The sequence below is a fragment of the Dipodomys ordii genome, unplaced genomic scaffold (genome assembly GCF_000151885.1).
Source record: "Dipodomys ordii isolate 6190 unplaced genomic scaffold, Dord_2.0 Scaffold5, whole genome shotgun sequence".
Lineage (NCBI taxonomy): Eukaryota > Metazoa > Chordata > Mammalia > Rodentia > Heteromyidae > Dipodomys > Dipodomys ordii.
The window spans coordinates 36,342,447-36,361,871 of NW_012267221.1; the positions used below are offsets into that span (position 1 = coordinate 36,342,447).

Sequence of the window (19,425 nt, forward strand, 5' to 3'; positions counted from 1 at the left end):
GTCCCTCAGCTCTTCAGCTCAAGGCAAGCGCTCTACCACTTGAGCTACAGCGCCACTTCCGGTTTTCTGATGGTTTATTGGAGATAGGAGTCTCACGGTCTCTCTTACCCAGGCTGGCTTTGAACCGCGATCCTCAGATCTCAGCCTCCTGAGTAGCTAGGATTACAGGCATGAGCCACCAGCGCCCGGCTATTGTTGTTTTCTTTTCTTGACAGTACTGAACTTTGAACTCAGGCTTTGCACTTGCTAGGCAGGCCCTCTACCACTTGAGCCCTTTTTGTTCTTGTTATTTTTGAGCTAGGGTCTTGTTTTTTGTTCAGGGCAGCCTGGATTCCTACTTAAGCTTCCTGCCACAAGTAGGATAACTGGAACATACCAACACATCCAACTTTTTCTGTTGATTAGGTCAACTTCTTTACCTAGGAAGGCCTGGAACCTTGATCCTCCTGATTTCAGCTTTTCACATAACTAAGATGATAGATGAGTATCACCACACCCACCTATTAATTGACATGGAAATCTCATTGAACTTCAGTGCTCCCTGAGTAGCTAGAATTTCAGATATAAGCCACTGATGCCCTGATCAAGTTTTCATATAAGTGATAGATATTAAATCAATGAATTTGTATGGCTTATACAGTATTCATGATTTATTGCAGCTGATTAGAATATTCATATCCTTCAGAAATTGCAGTCTTATAGAAGCAAATACTATATTTATTTTCATGTGTCCCTTACATATCCAATCCCTAGTACAAACTAACACATTTAAAAAGTTTGATTGATTATGTAAAGATACATTTTTATTATTTATTTATTTATTTATTTAATAGGTTGTGGGGCTTGAACTCAGGGCCTGGGCACTGTCACTGAGCCGTTTTGTGCTCAAGGCTAGTGAGTGCTCTTCCACTTGAGCACAGCACCACTCACGGTTTTTGAGTGGTTAATTGGAGATAAGAGTCTCATGGGGATGTTTTTGCCCCGGCTGGCTTTGAACCCTGATCCTCAGATCTCAGCCTCCCGAGTAGGTAGGATTACAGTCATGAGCCACAGGCATCCAGCTTAAAGAGATATTTAAAAACATTCTCCTAATTATCAAATGTTTGTGATATTTTTAGTACTGGCCACTACAAAGAATACTGATAGAATATAGAAGAGGAACTGATCCGTTCTTATCTTTTGTGAGATGGCTGTTAAAAAAAATCCCAGCCACTTTTATTTTTCTTGTGGTATTGGAATTTGAAGTCAGGGCCTCATGCCCACTCAGTTTGCTTGTTCTGCTGACGCTCTTCCACTTGAGCCACCTCTAGCCTTTTTTCCTGATTATTTTGGAAATGAAGTCTAGCAAACTTTTCTGCCAGGGGTGGCCTTGATTCTTGGCCCTTTGAATCTCAGCCTCCTAAGTAACTAGTATCATAGACATGAGTCCTAGGCATCTGACTCTAGACATTTGTTAGGAAAATTGTATACTAACTATTACTTTACCTATTTTATAGTAATCTGAGAAAACATATTTGAAGTCCCTTAATTAGTAAATGTAGAGCTGAAATTTTAATATGGTCTTTCTGACTCTAAAACCCATTTAAAATCTTTTCTCTAAGACGTTTGTTGGATAGTTACCAGGCTCCACTCCTAAAGCTTCCAATTATAAAGTAGGGCTTGAGAATTTGCATTTCTACCAAGTTGTTAGTTAATGCTGATGCTGCTATACCAAGGAACACACTTACAACTATACTTCTGCAGTAGTTAAAATCTGATTTGTACTTTTAAATTAAATACACTTTAATAAATGTGAATTTTATTAAGCTAACCCAAAACACCTTATTTTTCTTAGGCATGTCATATAATATCAGTCTGATTAGAGTATAATTAATAATAATTAAATAGGGTTCTAATAGGAAAGCTATGTTGGGGGACAGGTATCAGTGGGAGAATGGAGACAGGGTATAGAGATCTATATATACATATGTGAAGATAAAACAATAAAGCCTATGGAAATGGTTTTAAGAAGTAGAAGAGCATGGTAAAGAGATAAAGGGGTGAGTTAATCTCAAGATATATGTATGTATGTATTACAATGAAATCTCACCTCGTACTTCCTACATATCCTTATAAAGAAATCTTAAACAACAAAAGGTTAACCAGAAAATAAATAACTAAATAAGATTACACATATATTGTTATATATTATTATATTGTAAGAATTCTATAGAAAACATATTGTTATCACTTATTCATTTACTTATTTATTTGGTTTATTTTTTTGTTGCTGTTTTTTTTTTATTTTTATTGATGGCCACTCTGACTTGAGTGAGATTGAATATCAGTGTTTTTCTATGTATTTCACTAATGGCTAAGGATGTTGTTGAACATTTTATCATGTGTTTTTTTTATTTAAATTTTATTGTAAGGTGATGTATATAGGGGTTACAGTTACATAAGTAAGGTAAAAGCATTTTATCATGTGTTTTTTTAATTTAAATTTTATTGTAAGGTGATGTACATAGGGGTTACAGTTACATAAGCAAGGTAAAAATACATTTCTTGTCGAACTTTGTACCCCCAGTCTCATTTTTCTCCCACTTTCCCTTCTCCCCAATCCCCTCCCAAGTTGTACAGATCATTTAACATATTCTCTTGTGAGTATCACTGTTGCTTTGGTTCCCCTTTTGTCCTTTGTCTCACCATTTTTTTGTTCCCCTTCCCTTCCCTAATTCAGATAAACATATATACAATACCCAGCCAGAATCAAATGTAGTGACAACAGGGGATAATCCACAGGGGGAAAAAAATCACAAAAGAAAAAAGAAATCACATAGTACATTAAGAACAACAACAACAAAGAAAAACCTCTTGTGTCTGTGTCTTGGAGTTAATTTTGCTTATCATAATCTTATATGGTTATACCAATATATTTATTGAGCTATTCTACTCATTTGCTAGGATTATTCTAGATATATACTATTTATTATAAATAAGGGAAAACATGAGACCTATATTTCTTATTTCTTGGCTTATTTCTTAAAATGTATATCTTGTTCTTAAATGTCCAGAAGAAAAATATTTGTTTTTTTAAGAATGATGTTACTAAGACAGTTGACCTATAAAATTAAGAGCTGGGCACTGGTGGCTCATGTTTGTAATTCTAGAAATCCTGAGGATTGCAGTTCAAAGCCACCCTGAGCAAGAAAGTCCTTTTTTAAAAATTTAATTTTATTGTCAAGGTGATATACAGAGGGGTTACAGTACATGCGTAAGGTAGTGAGTATATTTCTTGTTGATCATTGTTTCCCCTTTCCTCGTTTTTTCCCCACTTTCCCCCAACATCTAACCCCCACCCCAAAATTGTAAAGTTTATTTCTAACATATTGTCTTGTGAATATCACTGTTAAATTGGTTCACCGTTTGTCCTTTGTCTCATCATTTTGTTGTTCCCCTTCCCAAATCAGATAAACATACATAAAAGACACTGTTAACTGTCAGGTCTTAGTGGTGTTATGGCTCCTAGTGGTAGAGCAATAGCCTTGAGCAGAAGAGCCCCAGGACCAGACCCAGGCCCTGAATTCAAGCCTGACAAAAAATAAACAGAACTTAAGTTAGCAGCTGTATACTGGTGGCCCACACCTATAATCCTGGGAGTCTGAAATCTGAGAATTGAGGATGGCAAGAAAGACCATAGACTCTTATTTGCAATTGTGGCTCAAGTGATAGAGCACTAGCCTTGAGCAAAAATGCTCAAGTACAGTGCCCAGGCTATTTCAAGCCACAAGATTGGGGCTCGCGCACGTGTGTGTGTGTGTGTGTGTGTGTGCGCGCACGCGCGCTCGTGCGCACGCATGCGCGTGTGCACACACATATATTAGTATAACTTAATTATTTTCATGTCTTGATCTTGGGAAGTATTTGGAAGTATTGACTATGTAGAATTTTAGACAGCTAGACTGCTCTACATAAGACCTAGTTGGCTCTGATTTTTTTTTTTTTACTGAATGAATTAAACTTACTATTTGAAACATTTAAATGAATCTTTGTGTTCTTACCTTACATTTTTGAAGTTTTTATTTCTAGTGTAAGATTGGTCTATTTTAGTTAATTTTTTCTCTATAAAATACAACAAACATGATGGTTCCAGAATGTGAACTTAAATTTTGGGTTGAGAGAAATCTGAGGGACCAAATCTTACATGTATAAAGCTTTTTACAAGATATTGATATGAGGTATTGTATAATTTTAGGTTATTAAGATGTGATATTATTTTGTAATATATGGAGTCACTGTAATTGTAGTAAGAATTTTTTCCCTTTTTAATATGGCCATACACATTAATCTTTTTATAGTCAAGCTTAAGGTAACATCAACTACCAAGTATAGATATGGTGAATATGACATTGATAGAAAAGAAGATCGTTGTTGGAATTTAAATTGTTTTTATTATGTCTGTACAATTTAGTAGTATAGGGCTAAGGTATGAACTTAGTTTATTTTCTTAATTTTCAATTAAAAAACTTACTTAGATTGCCAAATGAAATGTGTTTACTCATCAGAGTCCTGTTGGTGATTTTTCAGAAAAAAATTGAGGAATATTTTTAAAAAATTTTATGAGAGCAACAGAGGAGAAAGTCTTAAGATTATAGTTGTATATAGATAATTGCTACACTTCCGGTAGAGAGAACATGGTATGTTGCTGGTTATGGTGTTTTTATTTATTTAATGTTTTTGTGCTGGGATTTGAGCTCAAACTCAGGGCCTGGGCATTCAGGTGGTGCTCTACCACTTGAATTACACCTCCACTTTGAGCTTATTGCTGGTGAGTTGGATGTTATGAGTCTCCTTAGATTTTCCTACCTGGGGTTGCTTTGAAACTCAATCCTCAAATCTTAGTCTCTTGAGCAGCTATGATGAGCCACCAGAGCCCGATGGGATTGTATTTTGTCTTATTTCTTATGGGGGGGGCTATTTATACAATATATAATATTTATTATATGTTAAACTTTATGTGTATTATGTTTTAACATTAATTATCATAAGTACTCATGATATTTGGGCACTAGTGGCTCATGCCTGTGTTCTTACTCAGGAAAATGAGACTTGAAGGATCATGGTTTGAAGCCAGCCCCAGCAGAAAAGTCTTAAGAGACTTCCATCTCCAGTCTGCCAGCAAAATGGCAAATAAGAGATTTTTCTCAACTAGAGTGAAAGATCTGATGAAGCAAAGCTGAAGAGCTCAAGGCTCTGATTTAACACCCTGGTACCAGCAAAAATACATACATTCATGACAAAGAAACAATTAAAAGGCCCATCATAGATCAGACCCTTTTGTGTGTGTGTGTGTACTGGTATTAGGGTTTGGCGTTTTTGCTCAAGGCTAGCATTCTACCATTTTAGTCACACCTTCACTTCTAACATTTACTGATTAATTGGAAAAAGTCAGACTTTTCTGCCACCACTAACTTTAAACCATAATTCTCAGATCTCAGCTTCCTGAGTAGGTAGGTTTTTTGGTGTTCACTCAGACCTTTGTATTTTATAGTTGTATTTGAGTGAACAAGTAAGAGACTTGTTCATTGTACCATAGTATGATATATTGTTACCCTTATAGAAAAGATAGTGAATGATAAAGTTGTTTTACTTGTGTTTGTTTCTAAATGTGATTGTTTAATATTTTTATGTATTAAAAATGTTTTTTAACTTTTTTATAGGAGAACTATGGATTTGATAAAATAGAGGTGAGAGACAATGGTGAGGGTATCAAGGCTGTTGATACACCTGTAATGGCAGTGAAGTACTACACTTCAAAGATAAACAGTCATGAAGATCTGGAAAACCTGACAACTTATGGTTTTCGTGGGGAAGCCTTAGGTTCAATTTGTTGTGTGGCAGAGGTAAGATCATTTTTATTGGCTAGGTTTAGTGATTTCATAATAAAAAAAAAAACAACTCTTAGAATGAAGAGAAAATGAACCTAGTATTTCACAAAGTAAATATAATTTTTTAAATTTATCTTAAAATATACTTAAAATGACATGAAAGTTGTCATTTTAACCAATTTAGTAGGTTCACTTTATTGTTTATCCAGTAACTATTTATCTTGAGAACTTTTTTTTTTTTTGGGGGGGGGGTCCGGTCGTGGGGCCTGAACTCTGGGCCTGGCACTGTCCCTCAGCTCTTCAGCTCAAGGCTAGCGCTCTACCACTTGAGTCACAGCACCACTTCCAGCTTTTTTCTTTTTCCTTATGTGGTGCTGAGGAATAGAACCCAGGGCCTCATGCATGCAAAGCAAGTGCTCTACCATTGAGGTACCTTCCCAGCCCTTGAGAACATTTTTATCCCAAACTCTTCCCTCCCTTCTCCTACACTTATCTTTTTCAATTGACTAAGTACCTCATTTAAGTGGAATCATGCTATATTTGTCCTTTTGCCTCCAGCATGTTTCACTTGGCATTGTTTTCAAGAGTTATCTGTGTTGCAAAAATTATAAGAATTTGTTTCCTTTGGAAGACTGATTTTTAATAATAATTATTTGTGCATGCTGTATTTTTTAATCCATTTATTTGCTGGTAGATACTTGGATTGCTCCTTTTAACAATTTTGATTGATGTTGCTGTGAACATGAATGTACAAGTATCTGTTCATAATTGTTGCCTTTTGAGTATATGTCCAGAAATGGACTTGGTATGCCATGTAATAATTTTGTCTTTAAGTTTTTGAGGAACTACAATGTGTGTTTTGCAATATTGGTATTTACTAGAGGAGAAGGTAGTTTAGTAGTTCATTGGTTTGCAAGAGATATATTTAAAAAACAAAAATGTTTTATTTCAGCACTTCTCAGAGGCTTTATATACTAAAGTTCATGGTCAATCTCTAAGGGCAGTATGCAGTGGATTTATTTCCTCCCACCAACTTGATCATAAAACCTATTGAGAAACACATCACTGGTTTTGGTTTATTGTATGGGATATACTTTGTCAGTACCACTCTGGTCAATACAGATAATGAGGTTGAATTCTAGAAGTATGATTGTTCTACACAATAGATAATTAAAAACAAATTGGATTTAGGAACTACTTCTACCTGCTGGGTAGGTGTTTGCAGTGTCTATAAATTCCTTGGTTCAGTGCCTGACACTGTTTCATCATACCAGTTGTACTATACTGTCTCTGCTCCAGATTTTATAATTCGTTTATAGAGAAGACTATATCATTTTCATATATATATATATATATATATATATATATATATATATCAGTTGTTTTTGACTGCATGATCTTACTAGCTTCTTTTACTCTACTGTTATTTTGTAAGTATTGGGCACTGTTTTAATGTGTCTCAGCATCTGTGTACCAGGCAGGAATGACAAGGTGATAATAAGCATCTCTTTAATTACTGAATTATGCTCAATGGTCTTATAATACTTGCATTTGTGCTTAGACTTGAAGTCTCTAGTTGAGAGTGGTCAATGTAGTTAAATGATAGTGTTTTGTATTTACTGCTGGGGAAAGTGGTATGAGCATGAGATACTGTCACTATCTCCTCTTGTGACCATTGAATATTTAGTGGTCTGCATTTCTCAGTGGTGATATACTCTCTGGTCTTTACTCTGTCTCTTTGTCCTTAAAGTATTGGTTAATGGTGTAAGGGTTTTTTCTTTTTTTGTTTTTTTTGTTTTTGTTTTTGTTTTGCCAGTCCTGGGGCTTGAACTCAGGGTCTGGGCACTGTTCCTGAGCTTCTTTTTACTCAAGGCTAGCACTCTACCACTTGAGCCACAGCAGCACTGCTTCCAGCTTTTTCTGTGTATCTGGTACTGAGGAATCAAACCCAGGGCTTCATGCATGCTAGGTAAGCACTCTACCACTAAGCCATATCCCTAGCCAATTTGCTCCTTTTTTGACTGAGCCTCTATAAGGTATTGTCCTAAATATATCAGAAGAATTGAAGGAGTGAAGTTTAAGCAAAAACTTCTTCTGTTAGAGGTTAGAAAACTTAGGACTACCCCTCACCTATTGGCTTCTAGATACTCAGACCTCATTAAGGAGAGAAATTCTTAAGTACACTTAAAACCTCTACCCAAAATCTAGCACACCATGTACTTCTCTATTTTATTCAGCACTTGCTATATTTAGAGTTCACCGAGCCTACAAATAGATTTTGGAGAAAAGCAACTAGAGGTACAACTGGAAAATTTCCATCTTTCTCTTAGAGAATGTATTTATACATATACATATATATATAATATGTATATAAGTTCATAGTTGTGGATCATGTACAAAAATTTTATTTAAAATGAGATGGGATTGATGTAAAGGAACCTCAGAACTTCTCAAGATTATTACTATTGTTTGAGCTCTTAGTAGCTATTTTGGAATATAAATGTTTGAATTTTTAGCTGTTGTCCAAACTGACAGGTAGTATTTAAGCTTTATTTTGGTAGAATATTGGCAGAAAAGATATATTTTGCCTTATCTATATTTTGTATAATATATTTATGACCTTTCAAAGCTGAAATTGGTCATAATCAGCTTTGCCTACTAGGTGGCAGCACTATACTTAGTCTTTATAAATATGCTTTACACGAACCCTTGATTTATCTAAATCTCCATTTTTTTAATTTTAGATGGTAGTTTTGCAAGTATTTGTCCATTGGTTATATATCTGCAAGTATTTGTCCATTGGTTATATATCTTGCTTATAATTTTGTCTCTTATTTTAGACGTTCAAATGGCCATGAGTACAGTTAAAATAATTTTGTTCTCCAAAATTACAAAAGCATTGTCGAACTTAGCTTTTTAAGTAAAGCTTGCAATGTCAAGCATTAAGCATTAGTTATCTTAAAAATAATGACATCATTTTACAGAATCCCCTTTCTTAAAATTCTTCTGAAAATTACATACAAACAGCATAATAAATGTTTACATATATACTTGAGATCAAGGTAAAGACCACTATCTCTATCCTGGAAGACTCTGTCATCCCCCCTCCTAGTTAACTTATCTAAGGTACTGCTCTTTGTCCTCTATCAATACAGATTAGTTTGACATAAATGGAAACAAAGAGTTTGTATATTTTACCATAGGTTTTTTGTTTGTTTGTTTGTTTAGGTCATAGCACTTGAATTCAGGGCTCAGGTGATATCCTTGAGCACAAAAGCTCAGGGATTGCTATTGCCCTACCACTTTGAATCACACCCACACTTCCTGTTTGGGGGTGATTAATTGGAGATAAGAGTTTGACATACAATTTCTGCCCTGGCTGGCTTCAAACTGAGATCCTCAAATCTCAACCTCCTGGAAACCTAGGATTATAGGCATGAGCCACCAGTACCTGACTTGCCATAGTTTTATATGATTATTTAGATGATTGTTCTTTAAAGTTAAAAGAAACAGGACTGAAAGTGATCAAAGAAGCAGTAATGGGCCTTGGTATACTTACCAGATCCTCTATTTTAGGACTGGGTGTTGCCAGAAGTATTGATGACTTAATACTCACAGCTGAATCTTCCTGACATTTTTTGCTCTTAACCTTAGCTGAAGAGAGCTACCTCATCCAGGTTCATAGAGAGAAATATGGATCCAGTGACTGCTTAATGAAGTGTTGTTAAGGTCTAGACCCAGATCAGGACATTATTGTATGTCTTCACAAGTGGTAAACCCCAAGCACTCTCTACTTCCTGATTTCTCCCTCAAATTATGTTTCCTGATTACTCCCTCAAATTATGCTTCCTGATTAAGCCTGCACTCAGTCTCTTTATATTACTGATGAAGAAACTGGTGTCTTATGGAGACAAATTCCACATCTTTTTACTCAATCTTCAAAATGATTTATAATAATCATTCATTTGTGTCTTATTGTGGAGGACATGCTGGATGTTTTATTTTAGAAAAACTGCACTGAAATAGGAAAAATTGTGGCTTACTTGGGAATATATATTCAGTTCCATTTTCATAACTCTTAATAATCTACGTTTCCTACTGGAATGTTTAGAAAGGTATTTATAAGTTTAAAAATACTAAACACACCCAGATTACAATAATAAGCACATCTAGGTCTGCAGTGGTAAGCACAATAGATAAGTTACAGAATCAAGTTAAAGTTTCTATGGTAGGCCAGGAGATTATAGCTCACTCCTTTAATCCTAGCTAAAACCCAAAAGATTGTGAATCTAAGGTAGCTCAATTTCATGAAACTCTTTATCTCCAAAATAACCAGCAAAAATCCAGACTGGAGGTATAGCTTATATGGTAGAGCATTACCCAAGAAAGCAAATAGAGCTAGTGTGAGGCATTAACATCAGTTACATTTAAAAATGCATGTGTTACACAATGACATTTTAGTTAACAATGGACAGAATATTTAACTGTGATCCTGTAAGATTGTAAGGGAGATGGAAACCTAGTGTTATCAAAGTTGTCATAGCACAGCACATTACTCAGGTGTTTGTGATGGTACTGGTAGAAACAAACCTGCATTTCCAGTCATAAAAGAATAGCATGTCCAGTTATGCACGGTACATTATACTTAAGAATTATAATAAGTGGTTATGAATTTACTATTTATTGTACTACTTTTAAAAAAGCTTAAAGTGTGCCACACTAAGCTACTTGGGAGGCAAGGGCAGGAGGATCTAGAGTTGGAAGCCAACTTGGGCAAAATTAGTGAGGCCTATCTCAAAAACAAAATGAAAAAGGTTGTTAGGGGTATAACTTAAATGGTAGGGCACTTGCCTAGTAAGTGGATTCAGACTCCACTACCGAAAAAAAATTTTTTTAATAAATCATGTCAGCAATGGTAACTTCTCTTGAAATTCCCTGTGTTTAGAAAGTAACTTTGATGTACTTATCACTTTCAGTGTTAAATTCTTGGAACTATTTTTTTTCCCCAATGCTAAGGATCAAACCAGGGTCTTATCCATATTAGATAAGTGCCCTACCACTGAGCCAAACCCTCAACCTGTGTGGTACTAATTGCTAAGCATAATGACTGGAATAAACTTTAGATAGTGAAAATTTAGTTTTGACATGTTCTTAATTTTTTTATAAAGACTGTATATAGTTACACATAATAAAGTGCATATAACAAAATATTGCTTTTTTAGGTGATAATATATATGCTATTTCCCCTCTAAAGAAATATTAAGAACTTAACTATTAAGAAACTCACTTAAAGTTTTTGAACTAAAACTTGACTGATGGCTAAAATATACCTTGTTTTTTGGAGGAAGGTAGAATAGACCAGAACAAAATCTAAGTGTAGAACTTGAGCTAAATTCGAAATCCCCAATATTGAGTGAAGGATGTGGCCAACTTCATAAAAAATTGTAACTTTTAGGAGAGTCACTTTTTTCTGTTTACAAAGTGAGGATAGTGACTTGAGGTCCAAATAAAATAGTATACATTAAAAGTATTGTCATACCATACAAGATGAGTTACTTCAGCTGTGGATTAAATGTGAACAATGGTACACAACTGTATCATACTGGTAATGAAATCATCAAACTTGAACACTCTTTTTAAAGCCATATTTTTCAGCAGTGTTCACAGTTTATGCAGACTCCTCCAAATGGGAAATCCTCTATATAGCACTCATCTGTTATTTCATCCTTCTAGCCTTTTAAAAAAATTTGAATTTTTTTTGCTCCATTGGAATTTGAACACATGGCCTCTCATTTGCTAGGCAGGAATTCTAGTGCTAAGTACATCTGGATCACAAGCTGCCTATTCTAGCTTTCCCATTATAGCTAGGATGACAGATATGCACCACCTTGCCTTCTTCTTTCTGTTTGGTTTGGCCTTGAACTGTGTGATCTTTTCTATGTCAGCTCCCCAAGACGTAGGATTACAGGCATGAATCACTGGCACCTAACTTTATCCAACGTGTGTGTGTGTGTGTGTGTGTGTGTGTGCCCAAGACGTAGGATTACAGGCATGAATCACTGGCACCTAACTTTATCCAACGTGTGTGTGTGTGTGTGTGTGTGTGTGTGCCCAAGACGTAGGATTACAGGCATGAATCACTGGCACCTAACTTTATCCAACGTGTGTGTGTGTGTGTGTGTGTGTGTGTGTGTGTGTGTGTGTGTGTGTGTGTGTGTGTCTGAGCTCATCATGGGGTTTTAGCTCAGGGCCTAGACACTGTTCCTGAGTGTCTTGCTGAGGCTAATGCTCTAACCTGAGCCACAGCTCCATTTCTGGCTTTTTGGTGTTTAATTGAAGATAAGAGTCTTGTGGACTTTCCTGCCCAGACCCTCAGATCTCAGTCTCAGTAGCTAGCATTATAGACATGAGTAACCTGTGTATGGCCCAACAGTTTTTAAGTTGTTAATATTTTGCTTGGTATTACTCTAATCTTTTGAGTTCATTATATATAATTTTGTGATAACACAGAATCTGAACATTTGTCCTATCATGCGTTAGAGATACAGAATGAGCAACTAAGTCATTCTGTTTTGAGAATGAGACAGATGTATGAATAAGAAGTCTTCAGTGTCATTTTATTATTTTAGGCTAAGAAAATGATCTTAACTCTTTCCACATTGAAAAGTACCTTTTATCTTTTGTAATTTAAATTTTATTGTAAAGGTGATGTACAAAGGGGTTACGTTTACATAAAAGTAAGGTAAAGTTGTAAAGTTCATTTCCAACATGGTGAGTAGTGAGTATCAGTGTTGAATTGGTTTACCCTTTGTCCCACCAATTCTGTGATTCTCCTTCACTGTACCAAATCAGACAAACTTATATACAAGACAGAGTGTACAGAAATGAAAAACAGTGACAATAGGGAATAAACCAAAGGAAAAAAAGGAAGAGAGAAAAAAGAATTAACTACAAAACCTCTTGCTTCCATTTCTTGTGGCCTTTTATGTCTTATAGAGGTAATAGAAGTTTAGTCAGAGGAAGAATGGAAATTTTTGAAGCTGTTAGAATATTTTGCTTCCTACATGTAGCTTCCTCACAGGTAGGACTCTGCTGAAAGGAATAAAATTGGACTGTTTTTACTGGTCTACCCATACTGGAATAAGTTCTGAAGTCAAAGTATTTATATTTGTGTATAGATCATGGGCAGGCAGTCACACTGGACATGCACAAAGATCAAAAACATTTAAGTCATTCATGTGAAGTCCATATTTCAAATACCTTAATTATCTTAGTTATCTTAATAATCTTAGATTTCAACTTGTATTTCGGTGTCAAATTGTTCATCTAAAAGTCTCTTACCTAGGATAAAGAGATTAGGTTTTAATTCCTCACACTACATAAACAAAACAACTTGGTTGTCCACCTCTTAACTCCTGGGCCAAAAATTGACCTAGCCTTATCATAATTACCTTTTTATCAAAAGGACTTTTGCTTGGATTGCCAGGATATTATAAGTTTCCTATTCATTTGTTACCTAAACATCAAAGAACAAATGTACTTGCCTAAAGTGTAAGTGCTTTTTTTGTAATTTTAATTTTACAATAATTCTATAATTCCTTTAAATTAGGTCAATTTTTAACTGATAGCTAACATAACCTCTAACATAGTCTTCTACAAAGGATTCTAAAACATTGTGCTTAAAATACTGTTTTTATTTTTCTCTGGATGCCATTTGCTTACTTCTACAATTCCTCAATGTCTCTAGTAAGAATCACTAGCAATAGTTTGTAATATTAGAAATACTCCTGGTGATGGAGTTATGACAGGTTCAGATGCTAGCTGATGCACAGCTAACACATTCTGAACCTGTACCTAGTCCAAGAAAATGTTTCCTGCCCAGGACACAGGGTCATATGATGAAACAAACTCTTGAAATTCAATTCCTTCCTCTGAGGAACACACTATATTTCATGACTTTGTGAAACAAGCTTGTATGTGTTTGCTTTCTCTGCTTTAGTCTGTGAATTAGTGAATTACAAAGTGTCTCCCATCTAAATAACTTTTCATAGTATCCGAGAAATTGGAATTTAAGAAATTTTATTGTGGGAAATATATTGCATTCTATTTTTATTTTAACATAAATGTTACATTATGAGCACCAAAGTCTTCTTCCACATGTAGAACTTTCGTTTATTCATCTAGGCTTGAGAATATTTAGTATTCATTAACATGTTTAAAACATGAAGAAATTAATATCAAATAAAATGCTTTGAAGTGGTTAAAGCAAAATCCCATGTAACCTTATGAAGTATTAGCATCATCTCCATCTTATCATCACCCTCTCCTTAAAGATGATAGTGTAATCATTTCAGGACCATCTAGAGGCTACTGGCAGAGTTAGTACTGGAACTCAGAGTTCCAGAGCTGCCTTTTGCTCAGTGACAGCAACTTTAGGTCAGATGGCTGGCTCTTTGGAGAATTAGAAATAGAATTCAATTGACCTTGGCATTTGGAGAAATGGTTGGTTAAATGTAGAATATTTTTTAAAGGGACAATTGTGGTATAATTAAAACATCAAATCAAAGAGAATCACTAGCAAATTTTGTCCTCTTTCTTTGGAAATAAACTTTACCTAAATATTTATTCACAATTCCACTATTGGGTACCTTAGAGTTGGTATATAGCAGGGAAGATTCTTAAAAGGATATCTTAAAATTATAGTTTTTGAAACATTAAATGTATTTTGCACAGAGTAGAACAATCACTTAGTAGTACACAAAAACTCATAACTTTATCTCTTTTAGATATACTTCAACTGGGATGGTTATTCCAGAAGGAACACTATAGTACCACTAAATCTTTCTTTTTTTTTTTTTTTGTCAGTCGTGGGGCTTGAACTCTGGGCCCGCACGCTGTCCATCAGCTCTTCAGCGCAAGGCAAGCTCTGTACCTTTTGAGCCACTGTTCCACTTCCAGTTTTCTGATTATTTGGAGATAAGAGTCTCACATGACTTTCCTGCCTGGCCTGGCTTTGAACCGAGATCCTCAGGTCTCAGCCTCCTGAGTAGCTAGGATTACAGGCGTGAGCCACCAGCGTCCAGCACCCCTAAAATCTTTTATGGAATTAATTTTCAGGGAGAATCTAACAATTTATCAGAAGAGCCACTTATTATTAGATCCACCTATCTACTTATTTTATATAAGACATTTACATGATGTAGTAATCTAATATCTATTCATATATGTGTGTTATGTTAATATATTCATATGTATGTAATACATTCATATATTTGTGTGTATCCCATGTATTATATATTATAGATTTATATATTATATATATTTACATACACATATATATTTACTGATATATCTATAAGTGTGTGTGTGTATAAATCTGATTGGCAGAATGATAGACCCAATCAATATAGTCTGCTTTGGACCTGGTGAGTTCTAGCAGTAGTGCTAGATCTTTGCAAAACATATCTCTGTATATATAATAATAGCTATGTTTTGCTATTGTCATATTCTACTAATCTCATTGAATAGATAAATAGGTTTAGGGGAGTTCAGAAGAATACAGAAATTATTCAATTTATATGTCTGTGACTAATATCTGAGGATATATTTCTCCTTTGCTGAGTCTAAGTGTGGCTAAGAAAGATTGCTCTCATTTTGGAGTCATCATTGGTCACCGTTTGTGGTTACTCCACTTGTCCATCTTTGGGCTTTCTTTGGCAACATTCCTATTCTTTACCTTTGGTGTTTGTGTTTTTGTTTATTTTTTTTCTGGTGACAAGGCTGTTTTACTATTGTTATACTCTCCTGCTGATTTCACAAGAGTAAAGACAGCTTAAATTTATATTCTGTGGCAAATATCTTGAGGAAATGTTTTCCTGCTGAATGAAATCTTTGTCATGCTTACTTATATAATTTTAAATTAATGAAATTTATATGTAACCAATTAACTCTAACCTTGGATTTTAGAAAAATTGTTCATAAATGTATATGAGCATAGATTAAACATTTTGAATTCTTTGAAACCCAAAACTTGAAATAAAGAAGTGTACTTTTGCACAAAATATATGAGACAATAGTTACTTCAAGGATTACTCTTTTGTTCACACATTTATCAAAGTAATTTATTTTTATTTATTTTTTTATTGTGAAGATACTGTACAGAGGGGTTACAATTACATGGGCAAGATAATGAGTACATTTCTTATCAAGCATTGTAGCCTCCTCCTTTGTTTCCCCTTTCCATCCTTTCCCAGCCTCCCTCCGCTCCCCCACCCAATCCTCCCCGCTCCTCCTCAAAGTAATTTATTAAAAGCAGATTCCCCTGATTCAGTTGGAGTACTTGCTTTTACAAATGCAAATCATATAATACATCTAGCACAAATAGTCATTTCAGGTATAGCAGTTTATGCTTCAAGTGTCTTGAATTAAAATATTCAAAATCAGTGATTTAAAATGTAAAAATTAATAACACTATTGTTTACTAGAAATAATCTATAGGAAAAGTAGTCATAGACTATCAAGCAAATTTTTTCAATATTCAATGTATGATAATTATTTCAAATTAATTTGGTAGTGAATCTATTGTAATATATAAAATAATATTTAACTATATTGTCTTTTTTTATTACCAGGTTTTAATTACAACACGAACAGCTGCTGATAATTTTAGCACTCAGTATGTTTTAGATGGCAGTGGTCACATACTTTCTCAAAAACCTTCACATCTTGGTCAAGGTAAGAGAATAGCTTTATAGCGTTTTCACTTTTTCTGTTTTGTTTACTAAAAGGAAAAAAGTTACTTCTTAAATTTAAATGTATTGTTTGAAGCTTGGCCCTAATTAAATCTAATTAACTGCAACATAAATATTCAGCCTTTACCTATAAACTTCTCAAATACTTTGAGTTTTTCTCAAGAAAAACTAAAGGAGAGACTGTATAATTGTGGATCACTTACTCATATGGAAAAAAATTATGAGCTTTTATTATCTTATTGTCTCAAACATCAATGATTTGTACTACTGAAAATAAGCCATAGCATTAATATGTTGTTAAATATTCATCAATATTTAATATGATCAACATATAATTAAGTTTTAACCAAAATTTATAACTAAATATTATGGCATTCATATACTATGATTTATTTATGAAGAACTTCAAATATATGCGCAAATAGAGTGCTCAGTTTCAACAATTACCAACTTACTGATGAATTCTTAATACCTTTATTCACTTGCTGTGTTATTTTGAGGCAAATAAATCTTTGATTATTGTTTTTACTTATATTTTAACTGAATTTTTTCATATTTTATATACTGTGTAATTTTATTGATACTTTTTTAACATTTCTCTAAAGTTTACTTACTTGTAAAGGGAAGAGATCTCTTTAAGTTTCAATTCATATATTTTGTTTAATCTTTTTCTTACTCTTAATATCTTGTAACAGGATGATTAAAGTTAAAAGAGTATTATAGGTAGTCCTTTTTAGAGTCATATTCAAAATAATTCTTAGATCTAAAGAGGTTCTTGGAATATTATAAATTCATGTTTAATTTTATAATTCCTCATTATAACTTATCAAACTAGTGTTTTCCTTCCTTCCATCTTTCTTTCCTTTCTTCCTTTGTTCCTTCTTTCTTTCCCTCCCTTCTTCCCTCTGGTTGTAATGTCATATTATTGGGTTTTCTTTTGCTAAATAACATATTTGTTGAAATTTATTTCCTTTATATCTTAATTCTGATACCAAATTTTTCACTCATTCTAAATCATCAGCATAGTTACAGATTATTTTTTGTCCACCAGTAATCTGTTTTGTATTCACATAGAAAAAAGAGTCAATAGAAATGCCTCAGAAATATTTTTTCCCATTCTGATAATGAAAGTGAGCTCAAGTTGCTAGTTTGATATGTAATAGTATTATATATTTTAATTAAATATAATTTATTGTACTTTCAATTTGTGTTAAAGTTTAAGACAAAGAGAAGACTAATTTTTTAGAATGTGGTTCTTCTTCAGAAATATTCTGACTTGAGATCTTAGGAGTTCATATTAGGAAACCATTGGGAATTATTTGAGTGGCTATCCAGTAGAGTACTTTGAAGTCATCTAGTCATCTTATAAAACTTAAAAGTATTTATTTTTATCTTAGTAACAGGTCTAATGTGGATGGCAAGTGGCTCTGCATCACTCATACTTCTCATGCTTTTCTGTATTCATCTCCATGGGAACTATGAAATAACAATCCTTAAATATGGACTCGATCTGATCTTTGCCCTTTTGCTTGTTGAATTTTCATTTTCTGCTGACTTCAGTCTTCTACCTAAGGAAGTAGGCTTCTTCTTCTAAGGGAGTTTTACAGTCAAGTGAATACTATATTTGTTCCTTATTCTTAAGAAACAGCATACTTGAAAGGTCAATAGTTCCAAAACCAGTATTTGTCTTTCATAGCTCTTTTTTTTCCCCCACCTAATTATAGTCGATTGGTTAGGAAACAACATCAACAAAAACAACGTCTTAATTTCAAATTGCTCTAGGTGAACATATTATTAAAATCCGTACACTCTTTCAAAAGCCTTCTACATTTATATTGCTTAGTGCTGATAGTTTTTGAGTGATTAAATCACAGACTCACATTTCACCAGCTGTCATTAGCTTCCATTTAAATATTTTCTGTGTAAGATAAAACTGCAATTCAACCATCCTAATTTATACCTGTGCATTTAAGGTTCTTGTAGATTAATTACTGCTGTGGTGTGAACATCCTTGCTTAGCAGTTACTCTTCATATCATCTGGTAGGATGATATCTGTAGATAGCCCAAGGGCAGGGACAGAAACAACTTACAAAATTTTATTTTGGCATTGGAAAATTGTTACTTTAAGAAGCTTACTTTAAACTGTTTAAAAATTGTTTACTAGAAATTCTCTTCAGGTTTTTCTAGCTATATTTGTCTTATGAGTTAATTTAGCCATTAAAATGATTTGTGTGTTTAGCACTCACTTTAATTACTCATCTTTTATTTACATTCATTAAAAAAACAAGTATAAGCCGGGCCCTGGTGGCTCACGCCTGTAATCCTAGCTACTCAGGAGGCTGAGATATGAGGATCGCAGTTAAGCCAGCCCGGGCAAGAGAGACCGTGTGACTCCTATCTCCAATAAGCCACCAGAAAACCGGAAGTGGCGCGGTAGCTCAAGTGGTAGAGTGCTCGCCTTGAGCTGAAGAGCTGAGGGACAGCGCCCAAGCCCAGAGTTCAAGCCCCACGACCGACCAAAAAAAACAAGTATACCTGATATTTTTAAACCAGCAAAAAGTGTAGAATAAATTTGCAGCTTATAAATTCTTCTAATAGCACTGGCTTAATAATAATTTTAGTCATATTATTTTCTGCCATTACTCCTGTTTTCTGTACCTTTTTTTTTTTTTTGGGTCCGGTCGTGGGGCCTGAACTCTGGGCCTAGGCACTGTCCCTCAGCTCTTCAGCTCAAGGCTAGCACTCTACCACTTGAGCCACAGTGCCACTTCCGGCTTTTTTTTTCTTTATGCTTATGTGGTACTGA

General features: G+C 34.3%; 1 protein-coding gene across 1 annotated transcript in view; it reads left to right on the forward strand.

Annotated features, from left to right (window-relative positions):
* The first annotated feature begins 4,309 nt into the window (after positions 1-4,309).
* Pms1 (PMS1 postmeiotic segregation increased 1 (S. cerevisiae)) overlaps positions 4,310-19,425 on the forward strand; it is a 76,180-nt gene continuing 61,064 nt past the window's right edge. The window contains exons 1-3 of the mRNA XM_013027609.1: positions 4,310-4,348; positions 5,700-5,882; positions 16,499-16,601. Coding sequence (XP_012883063.1) covers positions 4,310-4,348; positions 5,700-5,882; positions 16,499-16,601 — 325 coding nt within the window. The remainder of the gene's footprint in view (positions 4,349-5,699; positions 5,883-16,498; positions 16,602-19,425) is intronic.